This window comes from Neofelis nebulosa, chromosome 9 (assembly GCF_028018385.1).
Source record: "Neofelis nebulosa isolate mNeoNeb1 chromosome 9, mNeoNeb1.pri, whole genome shotgun sequence".
Taxonomy (NCBI): Eukaryota; Metazoa; Chordata; class Mammalia; order Carnivora; family Felidae; genus Neofelis; species Neofelis nebulosa.
Window position 1 is genome coordinate 136872182 of NC_080790.1, and position 16934 is coordinate 136889115.

A 16934-nucleotide genomic window follows, 5' to 3' on the forward strand; every position below is an offset into this window, starting at 1 on the left:
TACACAGAGAAGTAAGGCCCAGATGGAGTTTTGAGTTCACTTGGAGCTTTCACTCTTACCTTATACGGTTGTTGGGACCTGAACTCTCAAGTTATCTTTTATAAAAATGGTATTTGCATTTCCTGAAAGGAAGAGTTTTATTGGTCGTTTTTTCTCTGGGTCTCTGAATGAACGAACGAACGATTACAGGAAAGAGGTGCAAATTCTTGTACTGTACATAGATTGGTAAAAGGTTTAAAGATTTAATGGAATACTTTTTCTACAAAATGCTCCTGTGTTTCCTGCTTGATAAGTTTATCCAGACATTTTTGATGAGATTTTCAAATTAAAAAAAACTTGTTTGAAGTTTATTTCTGAGAGAGAGAGAGAGAGAGAGACAGAGAGAGCGAGCAGGGGAGGGGCAGAGAGGGAGAAAGAGAGTCCCAAGCTGGACTCGAACCCACGAACCCTGAGATCATGACCTGAGCCGAAACCAAGAGTTGGATGCTTAACCGTCTGAGCCACCCAGGTGCCCGATGAAATTTTCAGTACTTGGAACCTGACCTCTTACTGTTGAGAAGTTTGCTGGATTGTGACCTCCTTTCCTTGACCTTTAAACAAGCGCTTTATAATTCCAAGGCTCCATTTTTGTAAGACTGAAAAATGAACTGTTTCTCCTTTCATTTTCGATGCCATGCATACTTCTGCTTGCAATGGATTCTCTGTCGTATTTGCATTCTAAGACAGGTGAGTTCCAGATCTCCTTACTGTCTGAGAATGTACACTTGGGAGTGACTGTAAGTCACGCCTTGGTGGATGAAATCGTTTACACTGTGCCAGCTTCGTCTAAATACCGTTGAGAACGTGTCAGGGAGTCCGTACTCACTCGTGAGCATCGACAGACCTAAGACTTTTCACAGATGAATATACATAATATAGGATGTTAAGATTATTATTCAAATTGTTAAGAAGGGAAAAAATGTTAAACATCGTTCCTGTTTTCTCCCAAATTCTTATTGCTTTATTTATTTGACCTTCATCTCACATTTTAGATCCTTAGTTCCTAGTTTTATATAAACATTATTTGAAATAAAGAATAGAAAACCGGAAAGAAAAATGATTAAAAGTATTTGCTGTGGTCCTACAGACACCAAATCATTTTTTCATTTCTTGTAAGAAAAAAGTCTAACTTTGGAAGGAGATTTCATTTGTAAGCTTGACTCTGTACTTTATAAGCAATGTTTAAATTCGTTTGGTGATAAATGTGCATGTTGGGACAGTAAAATCCCAGTTTTTACATAATGCTTTAATGGCAATGGCAGTTTTATGAAATGAAAGTGACTAGGAAAAATCTGAATGATGCTCATAAGCCCTTACATCATTTTTATTGAGGTTTTTGTATATTCTAATTCATTAATACAGGGGAAAAGGAGATCACTAACATGGTTTATTTCCTATAATTACTCAAATTGAATATAATTTATTTTCAATAAAATTCTTAAAGTACATTGCCCAGGGTGGGGAGAGGAGGGCTGGCGTGGTTTTACAAAATGTCTGGATTTTTACTCGTGAGACTTTGCTGTTTGAACGATGTTGTTCACTCGCATGTATTTTTGGCATAGTTCCCTCTAGATTTCTACAGATAAAAACCTATGTAAGCCCAAGAAATCCCAAACACTTAAAGGCCCAAGATTGAGTGTTGAGAGAGAAATCTGGGTTATTTATTTTATCCTGCTTATTACTTACTATAAATAGGATTTGTCTTTTAATAAGACTACCTTTTATGTGATTCATATGGGTTGAAACATTTAATAAACTGGGGGAATTTCCAAAAATCATTTAGTGTTTGCAGTTAAATCTGGTTTATTTTGTGGGACACCTAGAAGAAAAGGTCAGTGTAAGGGATAAACAAATACTTAAATTTTGGTGCTCTCTCCCCCACCCCCAACTTCATGAGGTAGGGTGCGCAGGAAGAGACGCTACAAACTGAGGTGGAAAGAGTAAATAGTCTTAGTTTCATCACAGCAAAATTTTGCCCGCTGCCCTGTGTTCTGCTCAGTATACTTCAGACCACCTTAGGAAAGTCTCTCTTTTTTTGTTTTTTTCAACGTTTTTTATTTATTTTTGGGACAGAGAGAGACAGAGCATGAACGGGGGAGGGGCAGAGAGAGAGGGAGACACAGAATCGGAAACAGGCTCCAGGCTCCGAGCCGTCAGCCCAGAGCCCGACGCGGGGCTCGAACTCATGGACCGCGAGATCGTGACCTGGCTGAAGTCGGACGCTTAACCGACTGCGCCACCCAGGCGCCCCATGTCTCTCTTTTTTTGGATGAGATTGTGGCCCGTTATGAATTCTTGGCATTCTGATGTGAAGATGCTCCCATGTTCTTGAGACAGAATTTTATTGGAACTAATAACTTTAAGCTTCTGTCCAGAAGACGTGAAGGCCTGATAGTTTTATAAGTCACCTTCAAATTGTCGGTGCCTACCGGCTCCCGGCCCCAGACTTTATATTTGAAAGCTCACCCCTTTTCGGGTGTCTCTCTGTGTTGACCTGTGTCTTGTCTGTTTTCTCCTCCTTTGCCCCAGCGGCAGCGTCGGGGCAGGAGCTGTGCTCATGTGGAGGTTTTGTGATTGGCAGTCCTGGTAAAGGCCAGGGAATGTGCATATGTGGTGATTATGCCCATGTAGGGGTGTGTGTGTGTGTGTGTGTGTGTGTGTGTGTGTGTGTATGTATTTAGTTGCTTTCTTAGACCCCAGAAAAGCAGAGTGGCGTTTATTAGCTTTTCTTTTTTCCTTTTACCATTGCTGCAGTGATCTCCACTCTTGGGCAAGCAGAGAGGCCTATTTATGAGGGATAAGACTTCTCCGCCTTCATCATGAGTCAGATTGTGCACTTTGTGGGGGGTGAGCCACAGAGAGCTGCTGCCTCCATAATCCCCCAAACACTGTCTCAGCACCAGGTTTCCTGTTTCTCCCTTGATGCCAGAAACTTGGTGCAAGGATGGAGCGTTGTCGGCATGTGGCTCCCTCTCACCGTAGCTGAAAATCTTAGGCCACAGGGTACCTGCCCTCTTGGGTAAGCTTTTAGTTTTCGGTAAGGAGATGACTGGGGCGTAGTGAGAGGGTCGTTTGTGATGGGGGTCAGGAGGGGAGTTGCACTAGCGAAGGTGTTTTTGCCCACACCTGGCTACAGCTGGCGCTTGACTTCCAGAGGGCCAAAATGCTTGACTTCCAGAGGGCCAAAGACATGGCTTATTGGAAAGGTAATCAAATGGAAGAATTCTCTTTCGGCCTTTCATTCTTGAAGGTGTGTCATTGCCCATGGAATGAGCGTAACTTCTAGTGTAAGTAACTACAGACAGGAGATGATCCAGGAGTGTAGTCGATTCTGCTGTAATGCAACATACGCATCCTAAAAATCACCGCGCTATATAAAGTAGCACGATAAAAACGACACGGGTCACAAGAGGGAAGTGAGGTTGAGTGCACAGCATTCAAAAACTTTGTGGGTCACACACACACACGGATCGGAACCTAATAAGTGAAGTAACATGGTTTTTCACACATTAAATGGGTGGGAAACACATTAATACTTAAGTAAACATGGCACTTCACCTCGAAAAAGACGTGGAGTTTGCCTCTGGAAGCAGCCGTAGGAAGACGTGGTGTTCGTGAGTCGCTGTTCGTTGGGTGGAGGAAGGACAGCAGGTGTAACACCAGGTTCGGGTGGGTGTGGCTGCCAGCCCACAGGTGAACTGAGGTAGCTGCTAGGGGGTCGAGGTGTAAGTAGGGGTGTATTTTATGTATTTCTAGGCAGCTTGGTTCAGCTGGCTGCAGTTTTCTGTGTTCACATAGCATTTCTTGCACACAAAATCATGCCTAAGCAAATGTGAAATTTGTTTTATGCTCAGATTGTCTCCCTAATATGCACATCAATCACATTGGAACAAATTCACGTTTTCAAAATAAGCTTTATAGCAGAACTGGCTGTAGTTTATTTGATTTTGGAATTGAGTCCCTTTTTCTTTCTTCCTTTCCATCATTATTGATTTCTTAATTTATATTTAAGTTAAGCCCCTATCGAATTGATTTTTTATACCCTGAGCACTTTTGAAGGAGAGAAAGCAGCCTGAGATTGTAATTTTGCTAGCGCTTATCCACCAGGTAGTTTTCTCCTTGGTGGATATGCTCGCCTGCCTGCTTGTCTGTCTCTCTGTTTGTCTGTCTAGATAACGACCCTGAGACGTTTACTAGATGCCAGGCACAGTGCCTGGAAATGCAGAACATATTCTGTATTCTGGAATTGAGAACACTGGTAAGGTATCATCCTGAATCTTCAGGAGCTCAGAGTCTCACTGAGAATTTTTTAAATTTTTTTTTTTTTTCAACGTTTTTTATTTATTTTTGGGACAGAGAGAGACAGAGCATGAACGGGGGAGGGGCAGAGAGAGAGGGAGACACAGAATCGGAAACAGGCTCCAGGCTCCGAGCCGTCAGCCCAGAGCCCGACGCGGGGCTCGAACTCACGGACTGCGAGATCGTGACCTGGCTGAAGTCGGACGCTTAACCGACTGCGCCACCCAGGCGCCCCTCACTGAGAATTTTTAAAGGCACAAGGTCTTGGTTGGGTCTCCGTAGGGAACAGATGGACCAACATTGTGTATTTCTTGGTTTTCGAGCATAGGAGCACACAGACCTTTCCACCCCATCGCCTAACTTCTCTGCAGACACAGAGATGGGAGTCAAGAGCTTGCTTGGAAAAAACAAAGATACCCTTCATTTACAGGGCGAAAAGGTGGCAATTTAAAAAAGGGTTGAAAAGGACCGAAGAGGTGTCGGAGTCAACCCTCCCACTAGACTCCTTAGTAAACCTAGTGGTCAGGTGTCCATGGTGGAGTGGTGAGTGGTAAATGGGAAGAAAACAGGCTTCAGAGTCATGTGAATGGTAAGATCCCCTTTGGTAGTTCCCCTCTCTGTACGTGTGTATGTACTGTTTGTATCAGCATAGATGATGTGAAAAGATCTCCCATATTAGTTAGCTCGGGGGACAAGGGAAAGCTTATTAACTTCCTCTTTATACATCTTTTATTGTTTGTCTTGTTTTAAGAAGCATGTTTTACTTTTTTAATTAAAAAATCTAATAAAGTAGAAAATGAATAAATAATAATAATAGAGAATATCCTCAGGGCACTGAGCTTTGTTTCAATCTTCCCAGTAGCCCGAGTAGTTATAAACTGAACGTGACGTTTTAGGTGTGGGCTGCCTCTGGCAGGACTCTGAACTTGCTGTAGCCTAAGACGCCGTGAACTTTCCTGGCAGCAACACCATATTGTTAGGGGGTTCTGTGTTTATGGACCATTAACACCTCACAGTCTTTCCTACACCTGCTACCCTTGGCACGCTCTGCCCTTGATAATCATTTTGGACTGCAGTCTGGTCCTTCACATTCTCCTCAATTAGAGTTCATCTTATTATCGTGGAAATCAGTATTTAACACAGGTTGGTTAAGAACCGGCCTTGGATTCAGGCTGCCTCGTTCAGATTCTGACCACTTACCGCTAACTAGCATGAGCACTTAGACGGGAAATGCGCGTTCCTGAGCCTCCATTTTTTCGTCTGTAAAGCTGCAGTGACCGTAGCGTTGTGTGATTTCAAGGAGAGCCTGGATGCTAGCACGCTTCCCTAGGTTGCCTGGTGGCGTGGTGAGAACGTGCTGGATTTCAGATGCTCCTGCTGGTGCGTTGACCTCAGTTCCTTTCTCCCATCCAAGAGGGTGAGCTGGTTTGGGATCTTGAATCTTCCCTTGCCCCGTTCCATAGCCCTTCCCAGCCCGGAGCATAAATCGGTCAGTCTTCTGAACTTCCCTCACAAGATCTCCAATGTGGCTCTGTCTCATTCCACAGGTCCCTTCACCGATGTCGTCACCACCAACCTGAAGCTTGGCAACCCAACAGACCGAAACGTGTGTTTTAAAGTGAAGACCACGGCACCACGTAGGTACTGTGTGAGACCCAACAGTGGGATCATCGATGCAGGGGCCTCGATTAATGTATCTGGTAAGTCCTGAGGCCGGAGGCCAATAGCGTGGCCTAAAAAGTCCCCCTAAAGCCAGCGGGAGTTCTTAAAAGTTTGCCCTTGGTCTAGCGAAACCAGGTGATAGCCGTCTCCCTCCACCGTCCACCCTCTGATTGAAAAGCTTAGTGGGTCCCACTCACCTGTTGGTTTTTCCATAATTAACGCCTCTTTGCTTTCATGCTTACAGCCTTCTGCGCCTCAGTGGTTAGAGCAGAATTAAAGTGGTAACTTCGGACTTTACTTCAGTATGAGTTTGGTCTCCACTCCCTTGCAATTCAATCTGCCCTTTGGCAATAAATAAAAAAGGGCTCAACAAACTTAATTTTACTTTGTGGGAGAACGCTAAATGGAGTTATTTTCTTATTTAGGCTGAATGGTTTCTGACATTAGGCTCATGTCATTCCCGATGATTGGTAACTGCACTTTACTGATTGTGAAAAGCTCGGGGAGATGAGAGCCGAGGAGACCGGAATATATTCAAGGGCGTAAGTTTTGTGCGTGTCTGATGGGTGTTTCTTTTCCTGTCTGAGGATGCGTATCTTTTCCAAAGTCCAACTTCTGAAAAGATGCCGGTAAAGTGCCCGGGTTGAGAATTAAGGAGTTGGGAGCGATGGATTTGAGTATAAATGTCTTTTAGAAATGGAATAAACTTGCAGTGAGCACATCAGAACTTCTGGATCCAGCGTGCCTTCTGTCTTTGTGGCGGGGGCTGGCGGGGGGTGGTTATCCTGTACGTTTCAGGAGACTTTGTGTCACCGAGGCTTCTGCATCATTAGAGGCTGCTGCTCGTTTGAAATGGGTACCTGACTGGCTTTTTCCACAACACATTTTGATTGTGATGCATTTGGCTATTCATTTGATACCTAAAAGAAAACAATTCGCCTCTTTGGAAAGATATAAGGTGTTTCATTATCTGATCATTTCTGCAAACTCTTATTCCCCACATCCTTTGGTCTTTCTCATTATGGTGCTCCAACGCCAGCTATCTCCCTGTGTGCTTCTCTCTGAGGCTGCAAGACCTGATCTGGACTCTTGAATTGGGTTGTTATCCAGGAAGTCAGGAGGGTGAGAGCCAGGTTTTATCGAGGGTCTCCTTTGTGCTGGGCCAGCACACACGTTATCTCACGTAGTTTCTGTTGTCTGCCCTGTGAGGAATGCATCATTACCTGCCTTGTACTGAGAAAGAGACCAGTGGCTGTAGGCTCATGAAGCTAGCAAGGGACAGAGCCAAGGTGTGGATCATTCTGTCTGGCTCTGCAGCCCAGACTGGACTTGAGCACGCTGGGGAAAGGAAGGGGTCTGAGATGTTGGCATTTCTGTACCCCTTGGATCCATATGGTTTCAGTTGGTCTGTTGAAATCAAGGGTAGCTGAAATCTTTTATTCCTTTTTATTGACTTACTCTTTTCCTCTTCGTTTCTTTGCCCATATCAGATTTGAGCCAGGTTGTCAGTAGATGAGAATTACCAATTTTCACAGTAAATAAGGGGGCAGCAACATGGTTTCTCAATAATATAGCCTCAACGGGTGGTTGTACAGCGTAGGTGTGCTTTCCAGTATTAAATATAAGTGTGTGTGTGTGTGTGTGTGTGTGTGTGTGTGTGTATTTCAGAAAGAGTCCTCCTTCCCCCATCACAGGAATGTTTTTTAGAGTGATAACCCTGGGCATTTGTTTTGATTTATAATTATCTGCTTAAGGAAAACCCAAGATTCTGTGGTCGTGGGCTTTCTCTTGCACACAAGAAGGTAAGGTATGGAGAGTGGGTGTGATTATCTAGCGTCATGTGGGTGATTAGTGGCACAGCTGGTGTTCGAAACCAGCCTCGCTCCTGATGCAGTGACGCTTCTGTGATAGGCAGCTGCCTCCACAGCGTCGTCATGGTTTTCTCAACATGGAATGTATCTGGGGGGACGTTATTGAGTCCTGAAATACCCATGTGTCTGCAGGCCTTACTCCTAGATGAATCAAGATGATGTCCGCACACGAGAAAGGGCTCCCTTGTTTTTGTTCGGTGTGTGTTTATTCAGTGCTTGAGGTGCCCGTGGGTGAAAGCGGATGCCATTGCATTTCTGGGTCGGCGTCTCCAGTTGGCAAAGGAGGCATGTGCCGTTCGCTGCAGTTTTATGTGTTGAGGGGCCATTGTGTCATCTGTTACACCTTCGTATCTTGATGTGAAAAGCCCTGGGCTCCTCCAAGGTCCTCTTAAGATGCAGCTATATGATGACACCTCAGTGAGTACCTAGAGTTTCTGGGCTCCTTTGGGAGAGGAACCATCCTCAGGACCAGAAAGACACCTGCAGACAGGCAGTGCAGAGTGTCCGAAGGCCAGCCTTCCCTTTTCCCCAGGTGTGCGCGTGGCCGGGCTTGGTGCCACCCGCTCTCCTCAAAGCTCACTAGATTTGGGAGCTGGGAACCTGAGCAGGAAGCGTGGTGGTGCTGTTTAACCTGTTGGCTGATCTTTGGCTGCTCCACTCCTGTCTCTAGCTGGTAATTTTCTCATTTGTAAAGCGGAAGGAGTAGCATCTATCTCACAGAGTATTTCCCAGGGCTGTGTTAACTGATTGCGTGGTGCGAGAGTGTGATGGCATCATCTTCCCCCTAGTTTTGACGAAAACTGGCTGGTTTTTGTCGAAGGGGGATTGTACCTATTCGAATGATACCTTTCTAGAAATAGATTCATTCCATACATTTTATTAATTAATGGAGTTTTTCTAATTTTCAGAAGAGAGACGTGTTTTTTTTCTTTCTATGGTACGCATTTGTCTTCTAGTGAAATCTCAGATATAGTCTGTAGAAAGGTGGTCATCACATCAGCTTCAAACATTACTACCAGTATTGCCCTGTGCACCACACGGAGTGTCACAGCATGCCTGGAGAGGACATGCCTAGTGCAAGATTTCTCTCCCATTTCTGAAAACTCTTGGGATGCACTCTCAGGGAAGGTTATAAATCATTCTTTGAGAGAGTGGGGCGGGAAGGAAAGAGGAGGAGGAGGAGGATGTCCACCCAGGTAGCTGGCCAGAGGGAGCGAGGTTTTGAAGGCACACAAATCGGGGTTGTATCGGGGGAGGAGGCGAGACTTTGTAGTTGTCAGATGTCTTCCCAACACACCCCGTGAAGCTCTTCTCGGCTTTCAGATAGGCTTGATACTCAAGGGAGCTTACACTGCGCGTCAGAAGTCCACACTCTGACCTATCACGTTATTGTCTTCAGAAGATGGCAAATTACTTATTGAGTCCTGAAAAAATAACAGTTCTGTTTTATAAACCTAGGTGGGAAAGTAATGGTTGGAAACAGGCATGACAAATGTTCTGGAATGTGTTGGAAACACACATAACAAATGTGTGGCTTTCTCCAAGGGATGATTTGCGGTCTGGTCACCTGGGTCTAGGGTGGGAGTCCTCTTCTTTGTCCTTTCTGTAGATGCTCGTCTCGGCCCATTCTTCTCGCGGCCCGTTCTGGGATCTGTGCCTGCTGGACGAGGCAGTGTGGCAGGTGAGGGGTGCGGAGAGCTTTCTGTTGGCGTGAATTGGCCCCGAAGGCCGTGGTTCTGGCCCTCGCTCCTCGACACACACCATCTACTGGAGATGGTTTTGAATTATTCAGATCTGGACCTCAGCAAAATAGCTACACTTAAATGGAGATTGCAGAAGAGGAGATTGGATTTTTTCCCCCCCTGAGATTTTAAATGCAAGGAAAATAGAACTTTTTGAATTAATGAATTGTTTGAAGCAGTGGGGGGTCTCCCCATTTGTTCTAGCTTTACAAAATTAAATCTATTTTCTGAACTGTCTGGTGGGAAAATATTTTTAAGGGAGATAATTTCTGAAAATGTCTTTGTGGTAAGCTGTTAGTGGTTGTGAATTTATTTTTTTTTTCATACTGCAGTTTAATAATGAGGGAGTTTTCCATTAATATTCCAAAGCATGTTTGCCAGCGGATACAGCAGGTGAAGTGGTAAAATTATGGGCCCATCAAAAATACTTATGCTTCCTGTAATATGATATTAAGTTTAATATTTTTATAACCTTCACTGAATTCTAATTCCACTAAAGTAGCGAGCATGCTTCCATTTGCAGTTCAATTATGCACATTGGTTGCCTTTGTACCAAGCAAATTAGAAATGCAAAATATCTGTGGGGGGGGGGGCGCGTTGGAAAGAGTCATTAAAGATACCAATATTTAGGTACAGATACACTTTACTAAGTGTACCCTGGGAATTGAAAATGGATTAAAGACAAACAAATTTAGTGTCTGCATCTGTATTTTAAATTAAAATTCAAAGAATTAAGGAGCAGTATTCACTCCTGACATATAGCCCTTTTCAGCACTTATTTCAATCACATTTTAAAGCATAAAGTTCTTCCAGTAAAATCCTAAGGAGAGAGAATGAATGTCGGCAGCTCTTCTTGGATGGAAACATTGGTCAATTAATGTAATTGGGTAGTATTGCCATTGATAATTAATCCTTTTAAGGTTTTGCTGACTCAGTTTAACGGAGCTGCTTGCTTGCCCTGGACCAGTCAACCTTGGGCTGCGGCTTTTAGGTGATTAGCACCAGCATATAAGCGCACTGCCCTTAGAGAGAGAAGTCAGCCATTCATCTGTCAAGTGCTGGTAGTAGGAGCTAAATTTGGGGGGTTTGGGCATCTTAACAGCAGCATTCTTCTTCGTTTGATCATTTGCTTTGGAAGTCTCTGATAAGCGAACTCTTTTATAAATGGTTTTCATGAACCAAGTTTATTGCTCTCAGATAAGAACAGCTCACATTTATACTTAAAAGATGTCTTTAATCTTTTTCACCAGATGAGAGATTCTGGTGTTTTACAAAAGGAAATTAACAAAAATTCAGCTTAATTATGTTTTTAAGATTTGTTTTTCAAAGTTTACTGTACTATTTAAGTTTCTTAAGAAGAATCCTGTGTTTCTCTTTTTAGGAGTATGACACGATTTATTTATTCTTTACATTTTCAAAGAGCAGGATCAAGAGGACTTATCAGGGACACTGAGTCTGCCTCACTTCGTGGAAGGCAGCTTCAGCTTTCTGCAGAGTCACTGAGGGGCAAAAAATTAATGAGCAGCCAAAAGTAACGTTCTTTTTACTCATGATAGTTTCTTGGGTATTTATACCCCTGAGCGCCTCATCTCGACTCTCTTGTTTACTCTTACTTTAAACTCGCCGTTAGCCTTGTCCTCGTGTTCAGCCCATCACAGGCTGGAATGAGGTCAGAGGGCTTTGGGAAGTGGCCACAGCGAAGGGCTGGACAGGAATACCACAAAGAGCAAGTGGGGGAGAGGATTTGGAAACCACAGCCGGGATCTGGGATTACTTAAGCTTCAGGGCAGACCGTTCTCCGTATTTCAGTTAATCCATCTCAGGAGCCCTTGTAGGTCTTTCTCAGATTGCATATAATGGGTGTTCATAATCCCCAGAGGAATCACGAAAAGGCTATGTTGTATTCCATCGTGTAAAGTATTATAGGAGACAGGAAAGTATGTTGGCGTTTGTAAAACCATGTGTATTTTAAAGGATATTTGTAAAAAAGAGTGAACGAGCCCTGTGTTTTGGCCAGTGCCTGCATCTGACACATCTCATCTTCTAGTGACGCCGAGGTACATTTGTACTAGTCTCTGCACAAATAAATTAACGAGACAATGGGAGTTTGTTATCTAAGATGCGCTGTGCTGAATTGGAAAATCCTGTAGAGAACACAGAGACAATTCAGTGTTAACTTCTTTATAAATGGATAAAATTATTTATCTGCTAGATTCCTAGTTCCATCAATAGTTCCATCCTATCTGTGGATAGGCAGAGTCCCAGAAAGCAGTTATGGTTTCAAGACTTTGAGAATCCTAACAGAAGGATACATTTACTCATGATAAGGGTGCTTAAGTCTCTTAAGCTGATCGTGAGCTCTGACTTGTTTCTGATTAGCTTAGAAAAGCAGAGCGGTGACCACCTTACTACGCCACAAATGCGGTTTGGGAGAGAATAGCCTTGTTTGTGTACAGGTGATACGAAAGGAGGGAGAGAGGGAGAAGGAGAGGCGATGGGGAAATTGGAAACTATGTCCTAACCCATGGGTACGAGGGTGACTGGCTCCGGGAGGTAGGAGAGAAGGGAAGCCAGACGGTTGAGGGTTGAAAAGGGCTTTCTCTCTTTGTGCTGCCCCAATGAGGTTTCTAGAGGGAACGTGATTCAGGTGTGCTTTGAATGTTGCAAGGGAAGAAGGTGCACACCCGGAGCGTGAGACACCAGAACAGGGAGTCCTGCTCCCGGTCTAATTGGGTAGAAGGGCAGACGCATGGGAAGGAGCTTAGGCATCTTCATGTCAACAATGTCCACTGGTAGAATAAGGTTCCCAAATAAGAATGAGGGTGTGAGATAGCATTCTGGTGGCAGCCCCAGTGTTAGGCGACGTATCGAACATGCGTTCTCGGGGTGTGGTCCCTGGGCCGGCAGAATCAGTACCATGTTGGAAACACACGTTCGCGGCCCCACCCCAAGTCCGTTGAATCAGAAGCTCTGGAGGTGGGGTCCTGCCACCTGTGTTGTAACAAGAACTCCAGGTGATTCTGATGTATGCTGAACCTTGAGACCCCCTCATTGCCAAGTCAGATTAGTGGGTTCAGCCCTGGCAGGTTGGTATATTGAGGTGTGAGTAGGGCAGGAAGACCCAGAGAGACATGCCAGGTGCGGCCAACGTGATAAGAAGAGGCTGGGGTCATGACAGAGCACCCTGTGTGGGTGTGGGCACATGGCCAACACACGTGCACCCATGTTGTGGGTTCAGACCAGGAAATCTGAGGAGACCGGGAGGAGTTGAACTGATTGTCTCTTACTTGGGAGAGAGGGTTGTTCTGTAGGAGGGTCTTGGTCTGAGGAATATGGTGAGGGTGAGTAGGGTGTGTAGGGGAGAGATTACATTTGTAGGGTTATAGGGGCTGTGCAGGGTGACTTGATTTGGAAGAGAAACTGGGAGGAAGGGAGAAGATCTCTTAGGTGGAGAAATCTAGATGTCCGTGGAGGCCTGAGCTGAGATTTGGTCACATAAATGAGGAGAGACATCTTGATGGTAAGATGATGAGATCAGGGGTGCCTGGGTGGCTTAGGCGGTTGAGCGTCTGACTCTTGGTTTCAGGTCAGGTCATGATCGCAGTGAGGATGGAGCCTGCTTGGGATTCATTCATATTCTCTCTCTCTCTCTCTCTCTCTCTCTCTCTCTCTCTCTCTCTCTCTCTCTCTTTCTCTCCGTCTCTGCCCCTCTTCCCCGCTTGCACTCTTCTCTCTCTAAAGAAAAAAAGAAAAAAAAGATTCTGAGATTAAAAAATAATAAAGCGTGTGCCGTGGTGCTTGCAAGACTTTCATTCGCTTGCTCCGTTCGCACCGCGATGCGGACGAAAGTGAATGTGTAACTTGCCTGGCTTCTCCCGGGAAGCTTTTGTCCTGTGCTCAGTCAGCTCGTCACTTCTCTGAGGGGTGTGTGTGGTAAGTGGCATATATTCTGCATTTCTTCCCTTCTGGAGAAAGTCTGATCTTACTGACCCTCTCTTTTATGACCCCCGAAGGCCCTTTCCTAGCAGGACCCTGCTTTTGCCATCTGTGACACGGCCGACATTGTTTCATAAAGCGTTAATGTTGGTGAATGGTGAGCGGTCTCCTGGTAACCGGCTTCTTTTTAATGTAGTATCAGCACATACATTTTAAAAGTAGGATAGATGGTTCGTTTAAGAGGGTTTTATCATCAGTGTCTCCGATATTCAAGTGAAATAAATTAAGTTAATGGGAAGCTCTTTTATAGCCTGTCACAGAAAAAAGTACATAATTTCTGTCACCATTTGCATGTATGGAGCTGAAAGAACAAACGATTAACAACATTTATTCTGTCATGTTCTCATAAAGTTCCAGCTAATAGGGAGTAGCAAACTGAACTGGGCAGGACATGGTGGCAGCTGAGAAATACAGACTTTCTGGCATGAGTTGGGGGCGGCGGTGGACAGGCTGTGGGTTCTGGGCACAGCGAGGGTTTACGAAGCTTCTGGAGGTCTGGGTGGACACTTGCTGTCCTCTCCAGCTGCTGATTGCGAGCCCGCGAGGAAAGGAGAGCTGGTCGGTGGCAGGTGGAAGGGGGACCGTTGCCGGGGGGGAGGGGCTGAGCGCCACTTGGACCCCGAGTCTCCCGGAGGCCCGCCGGCAGGCCGTGGTTTTCACTCACGGTGTCGCGTTTTCAGCTCGCCGGCCTCGCTAGAGCGTGGGGCACGTGTGTTTCCAATTCACGAGTCCCGCCCTTCGGAGGGGTCATCTGGCCTGCTGCCTGCGGCTGTCTCCCTGTGCTCTTTCGGGGCGATTTGCTTACCGCCCGTCCCCGCTGCCCTTGTCGTCATGGTCGTGTTGAACTCGGGTCCGAACGTCAGGGATACCTTGTAGCGCTTCTTTCAGACCGCACCGCGGCGGCTCGGGAGGCAGGATGTTCTCCAGGCCTGCGGTTGTGCTGGTGACGTCTGTGACGTCTGAGGGTGGCGGGGGATCTCCGCACCCTTCTGCAGGGGTGGAGCGAGCAGCCGCGAGGAGGTTTGGTTAGCGGAGCATGGGGGGCCCCGGACCCCTTCCCGTGGTGGGTGTGCTCGCGTGGGCGCTCCCGTCTCCACCCAAGGCCTGGGTACATGCTGGAGCTCACGGCTCGGTGTGTGGGAAGTGACTTTCTCTTTTATGTACTTACTTGTAGGTAATCTCTACACCCAGCCCGGGGCTCGAACTCACAACCTGGAGATCAGGACTCGCACGCTCCGCCCGCTGAGCCAGCCAGGCACCCGGGTTGCTTCTCTCTTTTAAACCGCACTTTCTCCCAAGAGGCACGACACAAAGCTGCCGGTGCCTCACTTGAATGATTTAGCCAGATCATTTTCCTGCTGGAGGGGCACGTGAGGCAGCTTGTGTAGAATACTAGCACTCAGCCTTTTGGTCTCAAGACTCTTTTATACTCCTGGGAACTGAAGACCCAAAGAACTTTTTCATTTGTGGGTTGTATCAGTATTTATCATATTATACGTTGAAGTGAGACATTTTAAGCGTACTCATTCATTTAATAACATTAGTGAGTCACTTACACGCTAAGAGTGACATATTCAATGAAAAATAACTTCAAAAAATTTAGTGAAAAGCCTGGCATTATTTGGCATGTTTTGTAACTCTCCTTCTTCATGTCTGGCTCGGTAGAGGATGGGCTGAACTCTCCCATCTGCTTTTGCAGTTAGTGTGTTACAGCGTGTTGTTCTGGTGAATGTATGTGAAGAGAAACCACTCTACACACATCTGTGGTTCAGGAAGGGAGGAGTATCTTCAGCAGCCTTTCCAGATGATTCTGGACATTGTACTTTTAATACTACACCAAAACTTGACAAGGGGCACTTTTCTTCAAGTTTGGTGTAGTGTGGAATCGGAAGCCATGTCAGTGAGCTACTTGAACTTTGTTTCACTGAAATGTGTTGGTCTCTCCTTGCACTTGGAATGGGCTTTTGAATACTGAGTGTCAGCGGAGTCATGCAGATCTTCCAAATGCTGACATACTTCATGACACAGCATCAAAAAATTGCTGATCTCATCAGAAAAGTCTTGAAGTGTTTGGGAAACTGAGCTCTTGATGGCAGATACCAGCTTTCCAAGAGTCTCATCTTTGGTACAAAGCTTGGATTTTCTCGTTGGCACCAACTATTAAAAGTCGTTTTCTTGAAGGGACAGGCACACTTCGTTTTCGAGACGATGTCTGCCGTCCAGCCAGGTCTGCGTGGCCGTGGTTTTTCTGTCGATTGTTCTTTCGAGTAAGTGGTGTTCCATGACAAAGTCCTAGCTCCGCTCACGACCCAACAGCTGTACGGCCGCTTTCCTGGGACAGCGGGTGCTGCGCGCGCATTCGCATTTCATTGCGCCGAGTGTTCGGATGTGTCGTCAGGGGTCGAGGTTTAGTAAAATTAGTGATGGTTACGGCTTCGTCCAGGATATTAATAAGGGAAAATGGCCTTTAAAAAACCCTGCCGGTGTGCAGGACACCTGACACGGAGACCCCGCCCCGTGCTGCTTCTGCTCTGCTTTTGGCCCGGCCGGCCCTGTGGATCTCAGCATCTCCGCACCGGCACGGGGACGGACATCTTGGGATTACCACGACCACGCCGTTGACCTGCTGGATCACCTCTTGGTGGGGGGGGGGCTTCGGTCTGTGGAAGTGCTTTGAGCAGTCAGGTGTGGAATCTGACTCTGGAAGCGAGGCCAGTGTTGGCGTGCCGGCTCCATCGTTCGTATGCCGGCCGTGGGGTCCGAGGGAGACCGGTCAGCCTTTCTCAGCCCTTGTCTGGGGGGAAGCACGGGCTTCTTGGGTGGGTTGTCGCGAGGACCGAATGGGAGAAGTAATGCAAGCGTGCCTTCTGCGGTGCCCGGTAGGGAGTAGGCACCCGCGCGGCCGTCTTTCTTTCCTTCCTGGGACCTTGTGACGCCACCGGAGCGGTGGGGGCGGGGAGGTGGAAAGGTCAGTCTCGCCCTAGCGCAGGCCTAGAATCCACATGCGGGTCTCTTGGCTCTTGCTTCTCACTTGCCCTGTTTCCAGGATTGGGGAGAAGAAGGAAAGGGAACAGCAGGTCTCTCCGAGGCTGTTTGTGGGTGGAAGGGTGTTCTCAGGTTCTCTGGACCCATCTGTCCGTTGTGTACATGTGATCCACTGGAGCTTGAACTAAAAGGCCAGCTTCTCTGAGATGAGCAGTGTCTTCTGAGTGCTGTCGTCTCCTGAGCACTAGGGGCTCTTTACAGATCATTCTGGTTCAGCCTCATCGGTCTCCATGGTGGAGGATGATGGGGGGCCGTTCACAGCTGAGAAAGTGCCGTCTCA

At 46.3% G+C, this 16934-nt stretch overlaps 1 protein-coding gene across 1 annotated transcript in view; it reads left to right on the forward strand.

Annotated features, from left to right (window-relative positions):
* VAPB (VAMP associated protein B and C) overlaps positions 1 to 16934 on the forward strand; it is a 53790-nt gene that overhangs the window by 24004 nt on the left and 12852 nt on the right. The window contains exon 2 of the mRNA XM_058686076.1: positions 5886 to 6038. Coding sequence (XP_058542059.1) covers positions 5886 to 6038 — 153 coding nt within the window. The remainder of the gene's footprint in view (positions 1 to 5885; positions 6039 to 16934) is intronic.